The sequence below is a fragment of the Maylandia zebra genome, linkage group LG2, assembly GCF_041146795.1.
Source record: "Maylandia zebra isolate NMK-2024a linkage group LG2, Mzebra_GT3a, whole genome shotgun sequence".
NCBI lineage: Eukaryota > Metazoa > Chordata > Actinopteri > Cichliformes > Cichlidae > Maylandia > Maylandia zebra.
The window spans coordinates 31,088,269-31,111,622 of NC_135168.1; the positions used below are offsets into that span (position 1 = coordinate 31,088,269).

The window sequence follows — 23,354 nt, forward strand, 5'->3', positions numbered from 1 at the left end:
TTAACGCTTTCGTTGTATTGAGTAATGTGTCACTCACAGCAGTCAGTTATTTAGTTACTTGTTCAATCAGATCATATTACTGGATTTCTTTTAGTGTAACACAAGACTGTACCATTTACATTTCTTGTGTACAAAGAAGCTCTGCTTACCCAGCTTTAGCAATTTAACAGTTAACGTGTTGCTGTGAGGAAATTAGACATGATCCTGGTTCTGTGATGGAGGAGATGCTGCCAGGATCAACTAGCAAAGCAGTGAGGCAAAGTCAATACATCAGAGGTTAATGTACAGTAGTGTGAGCAGCCTCTCAACAATGTAACCAGCAGGTGTAAGCTAATTGCAAAGGGGTGTAGATATTTTGTAACAAAAAGCATTCCAACAAGTTCCTTTTCTCAGTGGGTGCATCGTTAGAGACACATGCAGCTTCTGAGTGCCTTTCTGCTCTGTTACTCTGACTGCATACATGCAGACCTGTGCGCTGCTGAAACTGATACAGAAACGCCACCGCAGTGTTTTCATACACAAAGTCGACGCTTTGAGATGGATTTTAGAAAGAACTGAACGTCTGATAGGGAGGGTTGGTCTCCTGGTTCAAACAAACGGCGTTGTCTTTGTTCTCTACTGAAAATTAAACAATCTAAGGTGAACTTTTCACAGGTTGTGAAAATGCCATCAGTGCTTTTTAAAGCAAAGCCCCGTATCCAGCCTGCTGTCGTGCTTTCCCTACAGCCAAAAACTCAAAACCTCCAAATTTAAGCCTTTATTAGAAGCCTGTAAGTATTCTTAAAAAAAAATCCCTTCAATGTTAGAACAAATGTTTAGCTGAAAAGATGCCATTTGTTTTCCCTGCAAAGAGGAATTTATTCAGTCGTCCAGGAATTATATGTGTGTTCAAGGATAAACTTGAATGTATAGAGAAACACACACACATTCGATGCCTTATTGTACTGCCAAGGACCCCTCCACCTTCCACCCGCCGTCCCCTCCTCTCAAGAGGCACTTATTTAGTTAGCACGCAGACATCACGCTGAGAGCCCCACACAGACAGACCACACACACAGCGAGTGCAAACACACACACTCAAACACATCCTGCCAACAGAACAACTCAAATATACTCAGCTTGAATTTTGCCTCCACACACGAACACACATACAGCTGTCAGTCATCCCCTTGTCCCCGCTACACTGCCGTCTCTGAGCGTGTGTGTGTTTCCTTTTTCCGCTAATTAAAACAGAGGTGCGTGTGTGGCTATATAAAGCCCTTTTCTTTCCGTTAATATAGCAGAGTGTGTGCATGTGTTGTGTGTGTGTATTTATAAAAGAGAGGGAGGGGGGGGGATGTCTATGAGACAGAGAGAGAAAGAGAGAGTGTGGGGGTGTGTGTGGGAGGTGTTCTGTTCACACTTAATCACAGTTGTGAATCTCCCTCCCCTTGTCGTATAATATAGATGTCATCCACAGCAGTAACTCCATACTGCAGCTACTGCACAAGGAGTTTTACCGTTATTATTTATTTTGTCTGCCATTCAATTCAATGTTACAGTGGTTGTTGTTAAGCAGCTTTAGTTTACTTATACTCATAGGGAGAGGTATGAGAGCTTCACAGCAGAGATAATAGGGGTTGCTGATAGACTAACAAAGGGCCAAGACCTTTGCTATAGGTCACCCACCAACACACGCCAAACTGAATGATGCTGTCAGCAGTTTTTTGGCTATTCAGGAAACAGAGCCCTGAAGTGACAGCATCAAAGTTCTGCCTAAGGACTGAAAAAGCCTTTTGTACCTTTTGTACAAATGCAAATGACTGAAAGTGCAGTCTCCACATCACCTGGCTCTAATTGTGGTTTACTCTGTATAGACTAGTCGTGGCTCTAGACATGGATGTAATCACAGCAGGACAGAGAGAGAAGAAAATGGCTGTTAAACAGCAGACATTTTGTACAGAAGCAGTAGTACAACAGCTCAAAGAGATGTTAGTAAAGTTAGTCAAACAGCGGCTCGTCTGTCGGGACCCTTTTATGAGCAAAGCAACACTGAGCTAGTGACAGGAGGCAACAAACTGGGAGCCACGTAAAGTAGATGACTATTTAGAAGGATCGTGGATATGACAAAACATGTTGAAGATGAAGTCGCCGGGCGGGAAGCAAAGAGGAAGACCACAGTGAAGGTTAATGGATGCAGAGGAACAGGATGTGAGGATGGCTGGTCTGACAGAGGAGGATACTGGGGATAGGCTGAGATGGATGATCCGCTGTGGCAGCCGCTAAAGGGAGGAGCCAAAAGAAAAAGAACGCAACTGACAAGTTCAGATTGTAACTTTTTGGAAAAGAAACGCCTCAAGTTAATCTCATCTTTGATTTTTTTATGTGTTTATCATTACACACACTGAATCAAAATGCCCCAGGTTTTTCAAGGACTTTCAAAAGATGTGGGGGTTTTTCAAATTATGCAAGACTGCTTTAAATTATCTTTTTTTTATGTTACCATTAAATTCACATCAACTTCATTTCTGCATATTATTAGCAGTAATTTTCCATCCATGCATCTGCTTATCCTTATCAGGGTCGTGGGGGCACTGGAGCCTACCCCAGCTACCTTAAGGCGAGGGGTGGGCTACACTCTGACAGATTGGCAGGGGTAGCTAGGAGTAATTATTTTATTAGTCATTTTCTGTGTTTAACTTTATCACTTTTCAATCACTTTGAAACCTACTTAATTTTTACATTTCAATTTACTGTTAGTGGTGTCCACATGTAACGTAACATACTGTATTTTCAAATGAACACATTCACATAAAATCAAAAGGGATCCTTACACGTGATTTTTATCTTTAACCAAACTACAGTGACAAACAGTGACTTAGCCCCGGCGGGGATGAGCAGTACAGAACTTCATTATGAAAGGGCCTATTTGTGACATTGTGGTACCCACTGCACCCCTGGTGTCACAGCTGTGCTTATTAAATACAAAGACAAGTGAATTCTAAACCAAGATAATTGTAGTTTATTAAAACAAACAAACTACGAGTCAAACAAACATGTTAACTAAAATATTATTGTCTACTTAGGGAATAAAAGAAAAACAGGGAAAAAAGAAATGTTCTTATTTTTAGTTGCGGTCAGTTTCGTTACCTTTGACAACATAACCACCATAATCTGATGAGGATTTAAAGTAAATGTTCATTAAGAATTAGAATGTCTACGTGATTGTGTGTTAACAAAGTGTTGCATTTGTGTTATAACTTCTCTTTTTTTTCCTCTGACAAAATACCCTCATATAAGCAACTTGAGGCGACTGTTCTTGTGATTTGGCGCCTTATGAATAAAATTGAATTAAATTGAATAACAAACTAATACTGAAAACAATATAACCTGAACGGAAACTGCACATTTTCAAGCAATGAAAGTTGAACTGAAATGAGCAAAGTTACTGCCAAATACATGGAATTCAAAACAAACTAAACAAACCCCGCCCACTCCACCCAAAAAAGACAAAGACCTAATAGCAAAATGCAAAAGTGTAACAACTGTGCTGTAAACAGTATGGAACAAATACTCAGTGTGACAGGGAATTCTTTGTATTTGTTACATGCATATGTTGACACTGCCTGGGGCAGATGAAAGACAAAGTGTTTGGAATGCGTATTTGTTCCCTGTGGTTGCCATTAAATTAGATTTCTGTAATGTAGTTTGTTACATTTTAGCTAAACAAAACCAAATCACCAGAGATGATTTTCCAGCCTCCACATTTCTCCAAATCAGTTAGCCAGATTCGAGCACTCGTGTTCAGACCCTGTTTTAAGCCATGTTAGCTTAAAAGTTAAGCTACATGGTAAGCTAACAGAGGAGTCATTTCCATGTCTGCTGAATTCCAAGAGCTTGACATTTATCAAACTTTGTAAAAACAGCGGTTCAGTGACTCTACCTACACAGGTCTTAAGTCTGGCATCAAATACACCTCTGCTCTTCTTTGTGGGCATGTACAACTACATTTTCTCCCTCTTTACACGTACTGTGAAGACTGAAAAATCAAAGAGAAATAAGATATGAAAAATTACAAAATGAAGCAAAGCCATTGACAAGACTTTGACAGTTGTAGGTGTTAACGTGTAGTTTGTATTTTTCCTGGGAGTGCCCTTTGTAGCTGACTGTCAAAGGTATAGGATTGCGTGGACCTTTTAAAAAAATGACTATGGGGGTGTAATTTTGCATAAAATATCGTTTTATGAAGTCCCACTATTGGTCTTATTGTAAGGGAATTAAAAAAGAAGAAGGATAACGGTTAGGAGTAATGGGAAGCCACTAAGAATATGTCACAGAAGGGAGAGATCCCATGGCCAGACCCTTCACATCCACAGGATACCCCCATCTAAGGCAGGCTGGCATCTTTGTCATGCTTACAATGTCTTTTCTTAAAAATATATTAATAAATTCTGATGTTTTCTAGCCTTTATTTAACAGTTTAATAGACAGTAGAGTGGAAAGGAGGGAGAGAGTGGAGAAAACCACTATTCAGTTGTTGCATCACAGTGTGGGATAAATCCCATCACTGCCAGTAATACTCTGATCCATTTTCAATCAGTCTGATCAATAAGAATAATTAAAAACACCTATGTGAGAGTGTAGGGCCTTAAAGCACATGCAAATCAAAGTCAATAAATGCAAAGCCACAACACAGAGGAAGAGTATGTGACAACGAAGAACAGGAAGTCAGTAAGACCACTGACACACCAAGTGGCCAGTTATGCAGTAGCACAATCTCCTGCTGAGGAAAAAGCAGTATTTGAACGCGCGCTTCTAAGATAGTTTTCACAGTAGAACTGGAAAATCTCCTTTTGGCACATGTGATGGTACAACAGGTGATTCAGTAGAAGGTTACTGCCTGTGATTGTTGCTGCTGAGGAGCTGATGTGAAAAGATCCCAGGAGGAGACACATGTATCTGATGAGACTACACGATATTGAACAAGTGTAAACTTGGTGTAATTTTCTTGAAAAAGGTCAAGAATTAAAAAAAGAGGCTAGATTCTAAGTATTTTAAAAAAGTTAATAACAACCATCTGTTATTCTTTCTTCCAAAATGGCATTAGAGCGTTTTTTTGCTAGCAGCTCATCAACTGCAGAAAACTTGGGCTAATTTTAGTGGCGCGGCTCCTTAAGATGGATGACTCTGGGTTGTACTAATACAGATTGAAGCGTTTAGCTTGGCTAGCCGGCTCCAGGATGTGATCCATCAGAAAACAAGGCTAATGTTTTCAGCTAACCCACTCCTGGTGCAATTATATGGTCCACTGGCATTGATCATAGCTCCTCTTCTTCAATCTATTCTCCTCTCTTCCTCTCTCTCCCCCTTTAATGGCCAAGTCGGTGTTAAATGTTTGATAAATGAGTTTTGAGAGCACTTTGCCATGGATTTATTAAAATTCTATAAAACCTCTTTTTTATGTTAGAAAAAAAGAAAGGTGGACTTATTAAATGATATATGTGTATACACATCAAATACTTTAGTTAGAAGCAAACGTAACCATAGTTTAGAAGAACCGATAAACAGACCAATGGACAAGAAGCATCAACTATTATAATATTATACTATCTACCTGTTTTTAGAAACCAAGCAACAATTCCATTTATAAAAGGCATGTTGTGTTTTAACTATTCAACAAATAAATAAGCAATAAGCATAAGTAATTGTCATATTAACTCTTTTTATCTTTATTTTTTATTTGTAGTTTCTGATCATGTAGCTTCTTAGCTGCTAGCCGATTATTTGGCTTGGCACCAGCTAGTTGCTAACAATATTAGCAGCTGTTTGATGTTGAATTGACAGCAAATAATGACATACTGTTAACAGAATGAGTAAAACTGCAGCTGATGTTTGGAATGATGCAGATTTTCTCCCTGCAACACAAACATGCATCTACTTCAGTTCAAACGATAAGAACACAAGCGATAAATCGGCTTGACACTGTGTTGTAAAAAGCTCTCAGCAGAGATTGTCTGAAGGATGTGGTTTCTCCTGACCATGATGACAGTCAGAAAATCAGAGAATGAGAGAAAAAAAACGTAGAGAGCGTCTGGAATTAAAAATGTCTCCCATTATTCCCAAATGGAAAAGTTTTGTTGGTTAGGAAATTGTCTTAAAATTTCAGTGTTACTAACACAGTGCAAAACGTTGTGTTTTATAGTGTTTAAGTGATAACGTGACGAATCCTGCGAATCCGTTTACAGCATCCTGCCATGCGATTGCATTTGTCCCTGACCATCAAGAACCCTCACGTTAACTTTTATCAAGTGGAAAAAAGTTAGCGTTCATCCTCCAGCTTCACCGTTTATATTATGCTAACATAGCTGTGTCGCTAGCGATCACGTAGCACATCGTTATATATCAGCTAGACTTCAGTAACCCTACAAACGTCACTGCTGTTTAGTTTTCGGTCTTCATTTATGAAGATGACAGAGCTGTACGACTTAATTTGTTTCAGAAATCTCTCAGTCAGAACATGATATATTGTATTTAGATGGAAACTAGCGAGCTAACTTCCTGCTAACTTCTGAGTTAAATTTCATAAATGACGTTTTCATGGATGCCTGGATGTTAAACTTAATTGTTACACCTGGTCGAGCAGAAACATTGGTCATTTTATTACAGCTGAAAGAATTTAGACAGTTTTTTAACTCTCAGTGATGCTGCAGTGTTCATTTGACTTTGGCACCTGAAGCAGAGTTTGGGCCCAGACACGGCTAATGACATCAAACTTAAAGACCGGACAGACAACGATGACCCTTGAAACATAATATGGCTGAACTGTGTTTGTCACTTAGTGGCTGTTATTAAATGCCAGTTGATAAAACGGTCAGACTCAAATTAACTGTTTTGTGCATTTAGACATTTTTTGTGCCTTGCTAAAATTATTCAAAGAGAAATTTGTCATTCATTTTTAATCACTACTTGACTCAGTTGTTAACAACAGAGAGACTAAACCATCCTGTCATACTCTGTAGTCTGAACTTAGAATGACCCTCCTTAAAGTGAGGAACAGCTACAGCCTGAGTTTCCTTGTCTAAACACTGCACGGGGCACACAGAAAGACCAAACGCACACACAGCACTCAGAAGCTCACACATATCCAACACGTGAACATGTTAGTGGAAGGCCAATTAGCGCGCGTGAAAACGTCAGGCTTATTTGAAGCAATGTTTCAATGACGACATTTAATTGGACGGTAAATCAACTCCTTATCAGCCTCTCCACAGCTTGGTGGGAGAGAGAGATGGCTGAGAGGAAGAGGAGGACGCAGAGAGCGAGCTAAAGAAAAACAAATGAAAAGAGCTGAGAGACACATGGTGGAGGTACGAGTGTATGTTTGTGCACAGCAGTTTAATGTAACCTTAGCGGGCTCCAGCCTGACGATGAAAACTCTGGGACGTCATAGTGGTGCCAGCCGATAAGAGGCAGTTAGTGTGGTAGACTTCAACACAGGAATGGAAGCAGCATGATGGATGTGCAGTGTAGAAAATCCAAATCAATAGCATAACACAGTGGTCAGCTGGTTTATTCTTCTGATTTAATAGTTTAAACGAAAAAGGCACAGGGATAATAATTACGATGGCTCTGCTATGCACATGTTTGCCAGTAAACTAAGCATGCCTGACACTAGGCTAACAGAATCACGTACACGGAATGCAGCACTCATTAATGTCAGTAATTACAGAGATGCTTTTACAGCAGTTTCCATTCACAGTGTCTGTTGTGAAAATGTGAGTTTTCTTTCAAAAAATGAATTTTTTGTGGTAAGAATATTATAAAATATCACCTTATATTTACAATCAATTTTTAGGATTAGTGAACAGATGTAGTTTTAATCAAGCGAACTCCTTATTTTGATTCTGAATTAACTTGAGCTTCCATCAGCTTTCAGCTTTTTTCAGTTTCATTTAAAATATACTGTTCAAATGTCTTCATATCTCACTGGGAAAACATGCAAACGTGGAAATACAGTAAGGCAAAGCTTGAAAATGAGTATTTGGTCTTCGCTTTATCTCCACATTTCCATATTCAGCTGACGAGACCACCACTTTGGGAATCACTTATAATACATTTTTATACCTGTCAAACTGGATCTTTAGTGTTTTTCTTATATTCAGCCTAAGAACTCAGAACAAATGATGTGTTTTTATAAAAGGCTGCTAGTAACAAATTGCCTGATGATACCATTTAATGTTGGTTCTTTACCAAGTTGTCTGTTATGTGTAGGCACAACTCAGATTCACCCCTTGTATTAGGTCCATCTTTGTGCCTGGATGACTCACAGGTCAGTGTGAAGTGGTTTAACAGACAAAAAGAACCTTTCCTCTAAAAAGATCAGGTACAAGTACTGGACTGAAAATGAAGCTAGTGTCAAAAAACCTTTGAAAGATCTTCAGAATTCCTGGAAAACAACCGCTCAAGACCACTTGAAATTACAAAAAGTGTCTATTTGGAAGAAAAATATAGAGAAATAAGAAGCGGCTGAATGATACCTGAACAATTCATTGCTAGATAAGACACCAGCCTGTGCCTGTGCCTCTGTGTCTGTGGTGGGGTATACCCTGCCTGTTGACCCATAACAGCTGAGATAATTCCAGCCTGGCTGTTAACCTGATTTGTACTTAAGAAAACAGATGGATGATGAAGTGAAAATCTAATATGGGGATAGCCCTGCCCATATGGAAAAGATATATATCCACCCATCCATCCATTCGCTTCCACTTATCCTTCCCAGTTTGAACTGTGTAATTGCAAAGCAGTGACAATGATTCGTGAGGTGTATTTCAGGGTGAAATACAGTGAAACCATTAGCAGAATATACAGAAGTATCACATATGGAAAAGATATATCAGAATCAGAATACTTTATTGATCCCTGGGGGAAATATATAAATCTTATACAGTTTTTATCTGTCTTGTGTGAAACTTGTATGAAAAGCACACAAGAGCCAAAACAGATATAAGATCCCTTGAAAGATTATATAAATGAAACTTGTATGTTTTGGATACTTACTAAAACAATATATGAAAGTAATGAGAAAGTGGCCACTTTCATGAGTAAATCATGTAAGCCTTGTATGATCCTCTATATGAAGCAAGCTAAAGCTGATGCATTTTTTCTATTTCTTTTCCATGTGGGAAGCTGCATCCAAATGAAGTTTAAATTTTGTTAACCTAGCGTACTTATTTTCACAACCTATGGCTCCTTAGCTGGAACATGCTAACTTTAACACTTGATTTTTCCTGCTTGAGGTTCTGGTTCACAGTTATTGATTAATGAGTTCCAAATATTGATTTGCTGCCTTACTCCTGTCTTTTAAATCTGTCTCCAGAGAAAAATCTCCTTGCTTTTAAACATAAACACAGTTTACTTACTGTCACGGATTAAGTGTTAAATGATCTTTGTCAGTGGTCTGGAGGAAACAAGGTAACCAGCTACCATTTACTGCTCCACTGGTTAATGCAATAACTTAGAAGCAGCTGATATAGTCTACCTTAACAATAAGCTGGTTACGAACTGCTGAAATACTGAGAAATACTAAACTGTTAATATGAAATTCATTAGTATCTGGGCTTAACTAACAGGTGTAAGTGGTGCATAATTTATGGACATTTAATGCTTGATTATAGCTCACATTAAGTCGTTTATGTTCGTATATTAGGGCCATCCAGAGGGGAAAAACTTGGACAAGGCAATAATATAAGAATTTCTTGGACAAAAACTCTGAATTTAGTAGTATTTTAGGCATCACTAGGAGAGGACACTTTCCAAACTTAAACGTTTGAAATGAAAAATAGGGGACTGCTGAGGTCTAAACAAAGATGCCCAGCTTAGACTGAGCATCTAATAAGAGATTATAGATTTTTCAATGATGCAGTGGGAAAAGACACAATTTTGTGAATGTTTAATGGAGTAATTGAATGTCCTAGTGGGAAAACCAGAAACAAAGCATTACATTATAATATTTATTATAGCATATATTATGTCTACTATATTTTTTAATTTGTGTACTTCCTATTTTGTAAGTATATATGTAAATTCATCATGTACATCAATAGAAATGTTTTTATTTCTGAATAACTCTAATCTGTTGCTGTACGTGTTATATTGTTAGACAATCATACAACAAACGTGTGTGTAGTCTGAACCTCGGCCGAATGTGATTAATCAAAATACACATTATTTCTTTACTTTTAATTTTTTTTTCTCCTGTAGTTATGAATGTCTGCATTGGCCTTGAAACTCTTGCATTGTTCCAGCTCTGCCTTTGAGTATCACTCCCTGCTGGCTTGAAAAGTGGTTGTAATAATTTACAACGGCAGCTTAAATTGATATGGTTTGCACCGGACTGAAATAATGACAGTTGTAATGAAGAAAAAGCTTTTATAGAAACTTCAAACCATTTTTTCTTAGCAAAATCTTCTTTGTCCATCTGTACGCTCAGTATGTTCCCCGCAATTACAGCGTTACTAGGATATGGCCTCAAGGAGGCTGATAGCACAACACGAGGCAGTAATAGCTGTATTACTGGGACAGCGGAAAACGCTGCAGCAACAGAACAAGACATTTTGTGCAGCCGATAAAAATATCTGTTTTTATGAGAATACCAGACACTGCAACACCCAAAAAATACCCTGTTTTCTTATATGAGAGGTGAAGTAGGTATAAATGTGCAAAGAGGACACATGATGTGAAAGACCTACTTCACCAATCCTCGGATTATTAGGCAGGCTGACTCATACATAAACATGTACACGTTTCAGTGAATCACTTGCACACAACTGTTGAACAAACCAAAACACACACACACACACACATACATGTCTCCTCTGAGGGCAGTGCTTGTGATCTATCTAGCATGCTGGTAATCCCAGCGATGGCGGTCACTCCAGCTCTGTAAACAGCTGAAATATGGATGATAAAAGGAGCAGATGAAACTGAATAAACGAGAAGCCCACGGACCAAAAAAAGAAAATCCTTGAAGATTTTCCAAACCCTGTTGGACCTCAGCCTGAACTGTACACGACTCAGAAGTTCAATCGCATCGACTGGATGATAGACAGCTTTCATTTGACTTTGGCATTTTTCATAACAGCAGCGCGATAGTTTTCCCTCCGTGGCACATTTCTGGCCTCGTAGAGCCGCCTCAAGGGATGAAGCGAGATACTTTGTGTAATTTAGCCAACGTAGAGAGCCTCTTTCTCGTCTTTCCGAGAAAATATCCTGAGAAAACAGTTCAGAAATAAAGCAGAAATATGCGGTGATGTGTTAATAGCCCTCTGAGGGCAGTGCAGGAAACCGTGTTTACATTAATCAGGCTCCAAATTTGATTCTGTTTGACTTCGTCTCTCTCTTCTCTCCTCGTTAGCCTTTCTTCTTTTCTCTCTTTCATCTTCTGTTTCTGCCAATCTCCAAGTCAAATGATACTGTCTCTCTGTTATTGTAAATATGAATAGACTGTGTGTGTTTTGGGGTGTTTTTTATTAATTCATAATTTGTCTTCCCACATGCATACACTGAGTCATTCATCTCTCTCACGCTCACACACACTAATGCAGAGAGGGAAGCCTGTTTGTTCAGTCTTAAACGCATTACTGTAATTACCTCTTAATGATTTTTAATTCCAATATAAAAGAAACAAGACACTCTGGTGGATTTGAAACATGAAAAGAGGCATATAAAAAGAAAATCATTTGAATGGAATCACACTAAATGTGTTTGTTGTGTAATTTTATAGGTGACTGCTTGTGGAGTGTAAATGGGCTCCTCGTTAATGTGACAAATTAATGTAATAAGCAGCCATTCAGCAGATCAGAATGAAGTATTGGGCCATAATTCATGTAATATTTGGGTTAAAACCAAGGACTTTTTTTTTTTAATTTAAAGATGCTGACAGAAAGTGAGCGTTTGTGGCATGTTGATATTTGATAGCCAGGGTGTTGTTGTGCTATCGTCCCGTGTCCATGTTGAACTCGGTGCTGTCACTGGTAAAAGACTAAAACGAACAGGAACTGAACAACCTGTCAAAACTTTATGCAAAAATAGGGTGGACCAGGAGCTAGTCATGAAAAGTCTGTTAGATCAGTGTGGTCGTCTGCCTCAAGGGGTTTTGATTATTTCCATCTTTTATTTACAGTATATGGGATGATTGTGTTTTTCCTGTATTAGCATTCAGTCAAAATAGAGCATAAACTGGTATTAAATCCACCGGGTGATCAGACTGTGAAGAGAGCGATCTTATAAGGAATAATGGAGGGATAAGAGGCTGGGAAAATTTAATCCTTGAGTATTTGGTAGCAGTGGGAACACAAGAGAGCAGTGATTTCCCCTAATACATCAGGAAGTGAAGCGGAGGTGTGTGTATGTATTTCGGCACTTTTTCATTAAAACAAACAATAATGTAGCATAGCTACTAACCCCGAGCCCCACTTACAGCCTCCTCGATTTGATACTGTTTCTACATGTTTGTCATTATTTATTATACATCGCACAAGGCCCAGTTCCAGCTGGAACTAATTAATAATGCTCATTGTCAGCTCTTTCTTGTTGAGCTCTTTGTTGCACACAGCAGAGGCCTGACTGCCGGTGATGCCGTGACCCGAGCTGTCCGGTGAGCGAGCTGCCTGTCATCTTGTTTACTTGTATCTCTTTTTCTATTGGATATTTATGCTTGTGAGCTGAAACATGTTCAGGTTTTGGGCTGTTGGTGACTCAGAGTACAACGTTTTGACAACATCTGAGACGACCTCGCAGGCTCAGATTTTTTTCTGTCTAAAAAAACCTGGTTACATTAAGGCAGTATTTATAATAGTAATGGATAATGATGTTTTAGTAACTCTGAGTGTGGTAATGTAAGGGTGTGTGCTCGTGTATCCACATGTACCTTTGTGATTGATGTGGGTATTCTGTGTGTGTGTGTCTATCTATCTGAGCAGCTATTTCAGAGAGAAAGGATTTCTGCCTCAGTAATTGCCTCGGCTATATTTTCCCCCTGAATCTCTCTCGCTCTCATTTTTCTTTGTATCTATTTTCTCTCTGAGTTTTGTCCTTCCTCTTCCTGCAGACTTGCTCTGTGGCTCTCACTCATCTTTCAGCTCTCTTTTATGTTCCCTCCATCTCTCAGTCCTTGACATCAACCGTGATCTCACAGTAAGATCAATTAGGGAAACACACACGCACACATTTACAAGTAAGTCACCTGTCCATTAAAATCCATTAAAGCCTGTTTCCATTCAGTAAACTCATAATAGACTTCCTTCAAATGATTAAGTGGTATATTTATGATAATACACAGTCTGTTTTAGAGGCCCATCCTGCAAAACAAACACCAAACCCTGGCAGTGTCAGTATTGTGCTTCGGTGAGCTACATCACAATGGTGATGGACAGGGATGGTTAAAGTGATGAAAGGCTCTCTCCTTTCAGATGTATAGAGAGATGGATGGAGACGGACGTAAACAGACGGGGCGGGCCTGAAATCATATGAGTGTTTCCATTTTTGCCTGTCAGTTGTGTTTTAGACCACTGTAGAAAATCACATTTAAATGCACTTGTTTGTATCCATCAGCTGTGACAAGTGTGGAAGTGTTGGGAAAATAACACAAGGGAGCATTGTTTGTTGCATAAGTGATGCACTTCTCTCAGAAATGGTACTGAAACGTGTCTCATACACCAACTTACTTTGTGTTTGTTACTTTGTTTAGGAAAGTAGCTTAAAGTTTAAGTAATGTATTTTCCGCACTATAAGGCGCACTTAAAATCCTTTAATTTTCTCAAAAATCGACAGTGCATCTTATGTATGAATTCTGGTTGTGCTTACTGACCTCAAACCAATTTTATGTGGTACACGGCGCTCAAAAATCTGTCAAAAATGTTTTAGTACGACTTTTGTAAGTTGGATTGTTGGAGCACTACGGCTACCGTAGTCAGGAGCCTCGCGGAGGAATCTGGGTCCTAAACTCCGTTACTTCAGGTCCCAAAGTCAAACGAACACTGCAGCATCACTGAGAGTTAAAAAACTGTCTAAATTCTTTCATCTGTAATAAAATGATCAGCGTTGCTGCTCGACCAGGTGTAACAATTAAGTGTAACATCCAGGCATCCATGAAAACAGGATTCATAAAATTTAACAAAGTTTGAAGTTAGCAGGAAGTTAGCTCGCTAGCTTCCACCTAAACATGATATGGCATGTTCTGACTGAGAGATTTCTGAAACAAATTCAAACGTACAGCTCTGCTGTCACTTCCAACATAAATGAAGACAGAAAACTAAACAGCAGTGACGTTTGTAGGGTTACTGAAGTTGGGCTAGCTAGTTTATAATGATGTGCTGCGTGATCGCTAGCTACACAGCTATGTTAGCATAGCATAAACACAGTGAAGCTGGAGGATGAATGCTAACTTTTTTCCACTCGATAAAAGTTAACGTGAGGTAGGGTTGCCAACTCCCTGAAAAATAAATAAGGGACACTTCGTGGCCAGGGCCGGGCAACCGAGTTCACCCTTCCCAGTGTGGTGAATTTTGTAGATCTTTTTTTTGTGTGTGAAATTATTTTTTAACCATTTGACTTGAATTTGATTTAAGCAGATGCATATTCTTTGTGATATGACCATATGGGAAACAAATGATCATTTAGCCATTTATTTTTAGCTCAAAATGACAACATTAACAGAGTAAAACAGGTCTCTTTCTTAAACAGAAGCCTGTCATGCTTAACTTTTGAGAATATAAGTAAATCTTTCTTTAAAAGAACTCTGTCCTGCTTAACTTAAAATTATATAAATTAATAGAAAGCAATAGAACAAAAATATTCTTGTAACTGTGCACATATAGTGCATTTAGTACAATTGGCTTCAGTTGAGGTATTATTTCAGCTTTTCTAATGCTAATCAGCTGCTCCTGTTTGTAAACCCACTTGTTCCCATGATTACGCATCATAACTCATCATCATTATTCATCTATGTATTACTTTTATGTATTAGTCATCTATTTGTTGTAATCATCTATCCTTGCAGTTGTTTATTACACAAAATAAATTATATTATCACACTTCTGGCCACATACCGCTGATATTCACTGCACATGCCCATATTAACCTTAACCCCAGAGGGTTTAAAAAAAACAAACCAGGGTTTACATACCATATCTGCTTCTGCCGTGGCCTGGTGGACAAAAAATTGGTTAAGGGTTCCCCGAGCTTTCACGCCCCTCGTGTTCTTCATGTGCCCACCACTAGAAGCATGTCTATGGAAAAAGTGCGCCGGCACACAGTGCAGTGCGCTTTAAAGGTGTTATTATGCACTTTTCCAGCCAGGTGTTTTCCTTTTCCCAGTCCTCCCTGTACTTTTGCAGCCTTTTTTTCTTTCTCTGAGGGCAACAAACATTGCTGCTCTAATGCTGGGCTTACACTGTGTGATTTTTGGCCCATTTAGAGACGATTTTTGAGTCGTGCGACCGATTTGGTGATCGGCCAGATTTTGGCCTTCATCGTGCATCATGTAGTATACGTGGGGTAACGAGAAGCGATTAACACCTCACGACCAGCTCCCGATCATCAATCGCTCGTGAGGGTCTCACCACAGCCGCTCACACTGCTCACGCGCAAACACGTAAACGTCGGTGAAAAAGATGGAGCAGCACGGCTGTGCAGCGTGTGATCTGGACACAAGCGATGGAGGCACAAGTTGTAGAACTTTGGAAAGCTCATCCGAGCCTTTTCGATGTGGCATCACAAAATGATCACGACCACAACAACCGTGAAAATAGTTGGATTGACATCGCTGCTCAATCACAGCTGCCTGATCAATGTTTTTCATTAGCAATTTAGCAAAGTTGATGGTGGCGGTGTGTCTGTGTGAGTGAAAGACAGAGAGAGCGACAGATTTTCTGTTATAACCTTCATTTTATGGAGGCACAGTGTGAGCACTCAGGTCGCATCGGAGCATCGGGCCATATAGTGTGAGACCTGCATCGTGACCTACGAATTTATAATCCCTGCGAGTCAATCGTGCAGTTTGAGCAGGAGCTGAATAACGTGACTGAAAAAGTCGCACAGTGTCTGCCCAGCTTTAGGTGTACTGTCATCCGAGACTTGCACCGCAGTGTCGGCGTTTGTTTCCCTGTTGGCCATGCTTGTTGTTGTGGTCATCTGTTGTCTTCCGGTATTTTCTCCGTAAGCGACCTTTCCTCGACCAATGAGATGAGCGGTAATCTGAATTGTCATACTCGAATTGTCATAAGTGTGCTGTCAGCTCATTGGTCACAAAGCAGGAGAGGGGCTGGGAATTATGTTTTCAAACAAAGTGTTAATTCCATTAAAAGTTATAGACTACTTTTGATTCTCACTGTATTACAGGACAAAGTGCGTCCCTTATTAGCTCAATATGGGACGTGTACTTTTGTTTCTAAATACGGGACGATTCCGTTTTTTAAGGGACGGTTGGCAACCCTAACGTGAGGGTTCCCGATGGTTAGGGACAAATGCAATCGCATGGCAGGATGCTGTAAACGGCCAAACTTCAGTCAGGAGAACAACTGAGATAATCCCTCCACAATGCGAGGTTAGTCATTAATATACTGCAACAACATGAGAATAGAGCAGCTGCCAGAGAATTCAACATTAATGAATCAATTGTAGGGAAGTGGAGGAAGCAAGAAGAATGAGTTGAGTAAAGTTTGACTTATCTGACTGTGTTTTTTTCACTTAATGTGCCTTATAATCCGGTGCACCTTATGGTCCAAAAAATCCAGTATACGTGGCATCGCATTGTTGTGTTTTGTGTGTGTCTTGGATTCTCATTTAAACCTTTAGTTTTTTGTGTTTTTTGTATTTTGGCTCGTGTTTGTATTTTATTGCTCTTCTAGTTTTGTTGAAGTTTTTGAGTTATTGTAATGACATGTTGCTGTTTTTCGTGATATTCTTGTTTCAGTGCTGTGTTGAAGATAAGATAATACTTTGGGGTTATAACACAGTAAGGTAAGCTAAGGTTAAAAAAATCATAAGTTGGGAAATTTCAGCGTTATAGCGGGCAACTTAAAAGCATAAAGTATAACAAAACTAAACAAGAAAAAAAATAAAGTAATAGGACAATAAATCTAATATAACAACACAAATATCTTCTATTTAAATGACAATATTGTAATAATATGTGATAAAAACTAAAACTGAAAATATTTCATAGTCAGATAAGTAAAGACAGAATTGAAAGTATCGTACTGAAGGTTGTAAATCTGTGTTCCCTGTGTCTGTTTATGTGTTTGTGCCCTCTGTGTATACTTGTCTTTTGTTTTGTAGTGACGGCTAATTTTTCTGTGCTTTGTCATTTACATTATATGCTGCGTCCAATTTCAAACGGGAAGTAGGAAATTCCGAGTTTCAAATCAGAATTTCCCCCGCAAACATCGCAATTTGTCATGGCAGCAGCCACCATGAGTAGTACTAAAATGACTAATTAAATGATATTATCACCTTATAACCCAAGCACAACTGCTGTTAATGTAGCTCTATCCTTATAGTTGACAATGTGTGATTAGCAGTTTGAACTGTGTAATTGCAAAGCAGTGACAATGATTCGTGAGGTGTATTTCAGGGTGAAATACAGTGAAACCATTAGCAGAATATACAGAAGTATCACATATGGAAAAGATATATATAAATTTTATAAAGTTTAAATCTGTCTTGTGTGAAACTTGTATGAAAAGCACACAAGAGCCAAAACAGATATAAGATCCCTTGAAAGATTATATAAATGAAACTTGCATGTTTTGGATACTTACTAAAACAATATATGAAAGTAATGAGAAAGTGGCCACTTTCATGAGTAAATCATATAAGCCTTGTATGATCCTCTATATGAAGCAAGCTAAAGCTGATGCAAGTCTTTTATAAGTTTTTCCTAGTGTCATGAATCGCTGTGCGGCAGGCGGGAGTTGGACCCAAAATGCAGGACTCACAGACTCGAGGGAATGAACTCAAAACACAGCTTTATTTGCTGGTAAAACAAACATACAAACTAAACTAAACTGGGAAGCCACAAACTAAGAACTACAGCGAGACACAGGGAGATCCACACACAGCATGAGGGACGACGTCACACCGACTCAGAGAAACACAGGGTTTAAATACACTGGGGAGTAACGAGGGGAATGAGACACAGAAGGAGGGCACAGCTGGGAGAAATCAGGACTGACGAGACAAGCAAAGCAGGACACATTCACATAAGAAACGGACCTTCAAAGTAAAACAGGAAGTATCACACAGAGACGCGAACTTGACACAGTGGAGACAGCAACTAAGAAATACAGAGACATAAACCATAAGGCAGGAGACCCAGGACCGTGACACCTAGTTGTTTTCCATATGGGAAGCCAGGTATTGTCACACTAAACACACCACTGATCTTGAACAGCAAAGTAAAACTGTGGTTAAATCAATTCTTCCTACACTATCAGATTTTCTTTCTTTTAACCAGCCGTCTTTTTCTTTGTTTTCTTTCCGTTTTTTTGTTTTGGTTTTTTTTGCTGGCATTTCTTTTTGAGTCATTAAACAAATTCAACCTGTGCTACCATTACTGCATTACACTCTGAGTATACTATTTTTATAATAACACCAAAAAAAGGGGTCATTAATGCTGACAGTTATCAGTCACTGTGCTTTTCCTCTCATCTCTGCAAAGTGTTTTAGTGTTTTCCAGCTCGTTTTCTGAACTTTGAAACCCTCGACATTACTCTCTTGGTTCGCTTTCACAAATCTAATGAGCTTCATTTCCACGTTGCAGTTTGCAACTTTTGGCTGGCAATCAGCTCTAATCAACCATCTGTACGTTACCTGAAGCTCACTGAAGAACACAAACTGTCATTTGGACATAAATTGGGCATTTGCAAGCTAGAGAAGCAGATATTTCCCTAAGGACTGATTGAAGACAAAATTGCATGTTTAAATATTTAGAAAAACAAATTCTCAGTGTTTAAAGTTAATTAAACATTGAGTATCCTCAGCAACCTTGCTTTTATATGAACATAACCAACATACAAACATTTGGCAGCCAGTTGAGTCGAGTCATGTGGCAGATGAGTTGCTCATTGGCATAGACTCACTCACATTGAGTGCCGCATGCTGACAATCTGTCTGCATTTAAAAATTCGATTTTTCTGCCTCCCGTCAGGTAACCAGTGCAAAGGCCTTGCAATCTAAAGCAGTCACAACTATTTGCAATCAGTTGCAGAATGCAAAAAATTTCAGTGCAATTTCACGTAGTTGCAAGGCGTCCATCCTGTGTGTGGCCTAGACCAGGGCTGTCCAACTCCAGGCCAGATATCACCCTGGGTCAAATAATTAGTTTGTTGCCGGGCCCCTGGAGAATTTCAAGACATGTTGATGCTTCAGGTTTGTTGCACTGTGAGTGAAATCTCGTGTCCACTTTGTAATCTACAGTAAATCAAGACCTCGTGTGCTTGCCTTCTGATGGTAATGACGTTGTTTCATTAGCTAAATAATCCAGCTGTTGGCTTTTTATCGCATGATACAAATGTAGCACATCTGCTTCGTATTGTCTAGAAGTCTGTAAGATTTCTTTTAGTAAAAAGTGGCCTTGGGACTTTTGTTGGGGGAAAAACACATCTTCGTCCTCCCACTCTGGTTTCCTCTTGACTCACTGTTGAATTAACATGTCGATGTAGATGAACAGCTCATGTCTAGAAAACATACAAATAAGCGGATACTTCGTTGGTGAGCTCAACCAGCCTGTCAGCCCAGAGTCCCTTTTGTTGTTTTAACAGTCAGTGATTTAAGGCAGAGTATGATGTCATCCTTCTCATCACGGTTATACTAAATTGCTCCTCGTTTCGTGTTAGTGCTATTAGTAATGGTGTGTAACAGAGGTTATGTTGATGTAATATGTTAGAGCTCTGCAGTGAATTTGCCTCAGAGTTTCTGAGCTTTTCAGTCTTTCTGCCTTCATCTTGCTGTTCCTCACACTCTTTCTGCTTTAATGAGCCCATCTGCTGGACTGATCTGAGCCCAGATCTGACCCAGACAGATTTTCTTTTCAATTACTGTTTGTGAGGCAATAATTTGGCAGTGGACTTTTTTTTTTCTTGTGTCTTTTTTAGCAAACAAAGTTGTGTTTTTCCAAAAGCGACAATAATAATTTGTTTGGAATGAGCAGGGAAAAAACTTCTTAGTAGGGCTGGCTTATCTGAAAAAGCAAAGACTTCTAGCTTCAGAAATGTTTGTGTGTGGTTTGGCACAAATACTTTATTTAGGTTTTTAGGAGCGTTCTGAAATGCCAGACCTGTCTGCAGTGATATCCCAGGCATCTGCTGCAATGTTGCTTTAGTGCTCAGTGCAGATGACTCCTGTTAACAAAGGACGACTTTATTGACAAGGGCGCATGTTAACATAGATTAGCAGCGCGCAGCCACTGAACTGGTTAATCAGAGTGTGCGTATGTCTAAGCTCAAACAGCCTCTTTCTTTATCCTCAAACCTCAAAGCAGTCCAGTGACTTGTGGAGCTAAAATGGCCCCGTGGTTCACACGATGCAGGCCAAACCACAGCTATTTAATGGCTGTTTTTGAATTTTAAAACTGAAATAACTAATTTTTCAAAACATCTTTTCTCTACCCTCTGCACAAGTTAGTCGCTCATAACAAGGAGGGTGGACGACTACAGTGCATCACATTGTTTTAGACAAACTGTGCACAAATGGTTTGACTTTATTAAGACTCATTGAAAATTACATCTGTAATGAGAGAATTTTAAATGAATGCTCCGAAAAATATGAATGTTTTGAAAGCGATTGAACCACAGTGGGTGGAATAACCATAACCAGACACTGAAGGCATTTGTATACAATCATAAAAGCCCTTCTTGGAAGTTAAAAAGTCTGTTTATGGTGTCTACTCTAATTTTATTTCAAAAATATGTACTTAGAAAAAGAACAAATAGTTTAAAAATGTTGATTTCAAACATAAGTAGCAAGCTTGTTAGCCAAATACGCTAATGACTGATTTTTCCATCCAAGACCAAAAAGAACATAATTAACCAGCTTGATTACATACATACCAAAGCTGCATACCAGTTCACACGCTGGAAACTAAGGCTGTACTCAGAGTCCTTCTGTGTTGTTTCCTCTGCTGCAGCAAGACTCAAACATCTTGCTTTTGATAAAATTCTAAATTTGATCTTGCCTAGCGTTTTAGCTAAAACCTTTTCTGTCTCTGGGGTCTCAGCTGCTGCTGATCAAATAATCTGAAAACATCAATCCATCAGAGCACTCTTACACTTTGTCAACCAAGAATAATCATTTTCTAACAATTTACAGAGCGCTGAAGAAGCTGCAGTGAAAACGATACAGGATAATGATAACGAAGAATTTTCACTACAGTACAAACATTATGTACATTACTGAAGGTCGTGGGGAGACATGATGGCAACGTATAACCCTGCAAGAGTAATATTGCATTAACCAGTGAGGATAAATGATTTTCAAAATGTTAGCTAAATTGACTAACAATAAAATCAAAACAATTAAAAAAAAACCAACAGCAGCTAGAAATGAGAATGCATTGTTTGTTTACATCTTTGTGAAATCAGTGAGCTATTTTTTCAGAAGTCCTTCTCGTTGAGTTTGAATGGTAAATCGGCCACAGGTGTCATTGTAGCATGTGCCGTGTAAGTCCGCGGCGATTCGTAATTGCGCTGTGGATGGATCCGCTTTATTTGTTTTTGGTGCTTAAACCTCTGTACCCCCGCTGTGTCCCGTGCAATGTAATGTCGCTATAAATAGTGCTGAAGTCAATCTCTCTGTCTTCCTTTGTTTTCTCCAGGTCAGCCTACCAAACAACTCCAGCTGTGTTGAAGAGATTCTGCGGGTACGTTGCTTGGGTACACACACAAACACACACACGCATGCACAGTAATTGCACTGATTATCAGCTGTTTTCTGTTTGTTCACAAGGAGCTTGGTCCCTCTCCAGAGTCTGATTTTGCAAAGGAAGGACAGGGAAAAGAAAGGGGACTACAAGGCAGGGAGGGAGAAGAGAAAGCAATCTGTTGGCTTAGGTCAATGATTACACAAGTCCTTTTATTTGGATGACATCATACAGACATCTTTTCCACAGACCTATCATCTCCTTTAACCGTTCTTTCTTCCTCCTTTCTAGCTGCATGTAATCAAAATCACACAGCAATACATTTTCCCACAGTTTCTCTCTCCTGTCTCTTCCTGGGAGTGATGTCAAAACAAAAATGTTTCCCTCGCTAATCTTCCCTCACTGCCAGTCAGAAGATTAGGACGGGGACCGTCTTTGACTTCTTTATGTCAAGTTACCGCTTTCACTTCTCGCCGTCTCTCCTCTCTTGCACTTGGTGCGCCCTCTCTTTCTCCCTCAGTGTCTGTCTTCCTCCCTCTTCATTCCTCTCTGTCATTCAGCCCCCTCCCTCTCCTCCCCCTCCACAAATCAATAGGCTGGTCAACAGGCTGTGTGACAGATAGGCTGCTGTGAGCTGCATGAAATGCCTTTGTCGATAATATTGGTGCTCTATTGAATTCAGTCTGTGGTTTTTAGCTGTGTCAAGTGGAAAGATCAAGGAGTTCAAAATGTGAGGTGAGGTGAATCGGAGCACGGGGCCTGCACTTCATTTTTCTCTCTCTGTAATGACACGGCTACAAGATGTTTGTCACAGGAACATTGTTGTCGTGGATGTTTGCACAATTCAAGGTAACGGTGTGCATCAGAGATATTGTACAGTAAAGTCAATCCTTCTGAGGGGTATTGACTTTTTACAGTGTTTGAACCACTGGAGCACCAAGCTCTATGATATCCATGCTAATGTTTTAGCTTATGGTAAGTTCACTATAAACAAGAAGCATTATCTAAAAATACATCATTAATGAGCCAAAAGGGGACTGTAGGCAAACCAGCTGTTCCTGCCATTAAAATGTTTAAATGAATTGTATAATGATTGCATTTGTCCCTAACCATCGGGAACCCTCACCTTAACTTTTATCAGTGGAAAAAAGTGCTAATGTGTTTATATTATGCTAACATAGCTGTGTAGCTAGCCACCACGTAGCACATCATTATATACCAGCTAGCCAAACTTCAGTAACCCTACAAACGTCACTGCTGTTTAGTTTTCTGTCTTCATTTATGTTGGAAGTGATAGCAGAGCTGTACGTCTTCATTTCTTCGGAAATTCCTCTGTCAAAACAACATGTTTAGGGAGAAACTAGCGAGCTAACTTCAAACCTGGATGTTGAACTTAATTGTTACACCTGGTAGAGCAGAACGCTGATCATTTTATTACAGATGAAAGAATTTGGACAGT

General features: G+C 39.3%; 1 protein-coding gene across 3 annotated transcripts in view; it reads left to right on the forward strand.

Annotated features, from left to right (window-relative positions):
• The window catches only part of aff2 (AF4/FMR2 family, member 2), a 210,005-nt gene that overhangs the window by 86,222 nt on the left and 100,429 nt on the right, over positions 1-23,354 (forward strand). For all 3 annotated transcript variants that reach the window (XM_004563274.3, XM_014409891.3, XM_076890802.1), the window contains one exon: positions 21,851-21,895. In XM_004563274.3, coding sequence (XP_004563331.1) covers positions 21,851-21,895 — 45 coding nt within the window. The remainder of the gene's footprint in view (positions 1-21,850; positions 21,896-23,354) is intronic.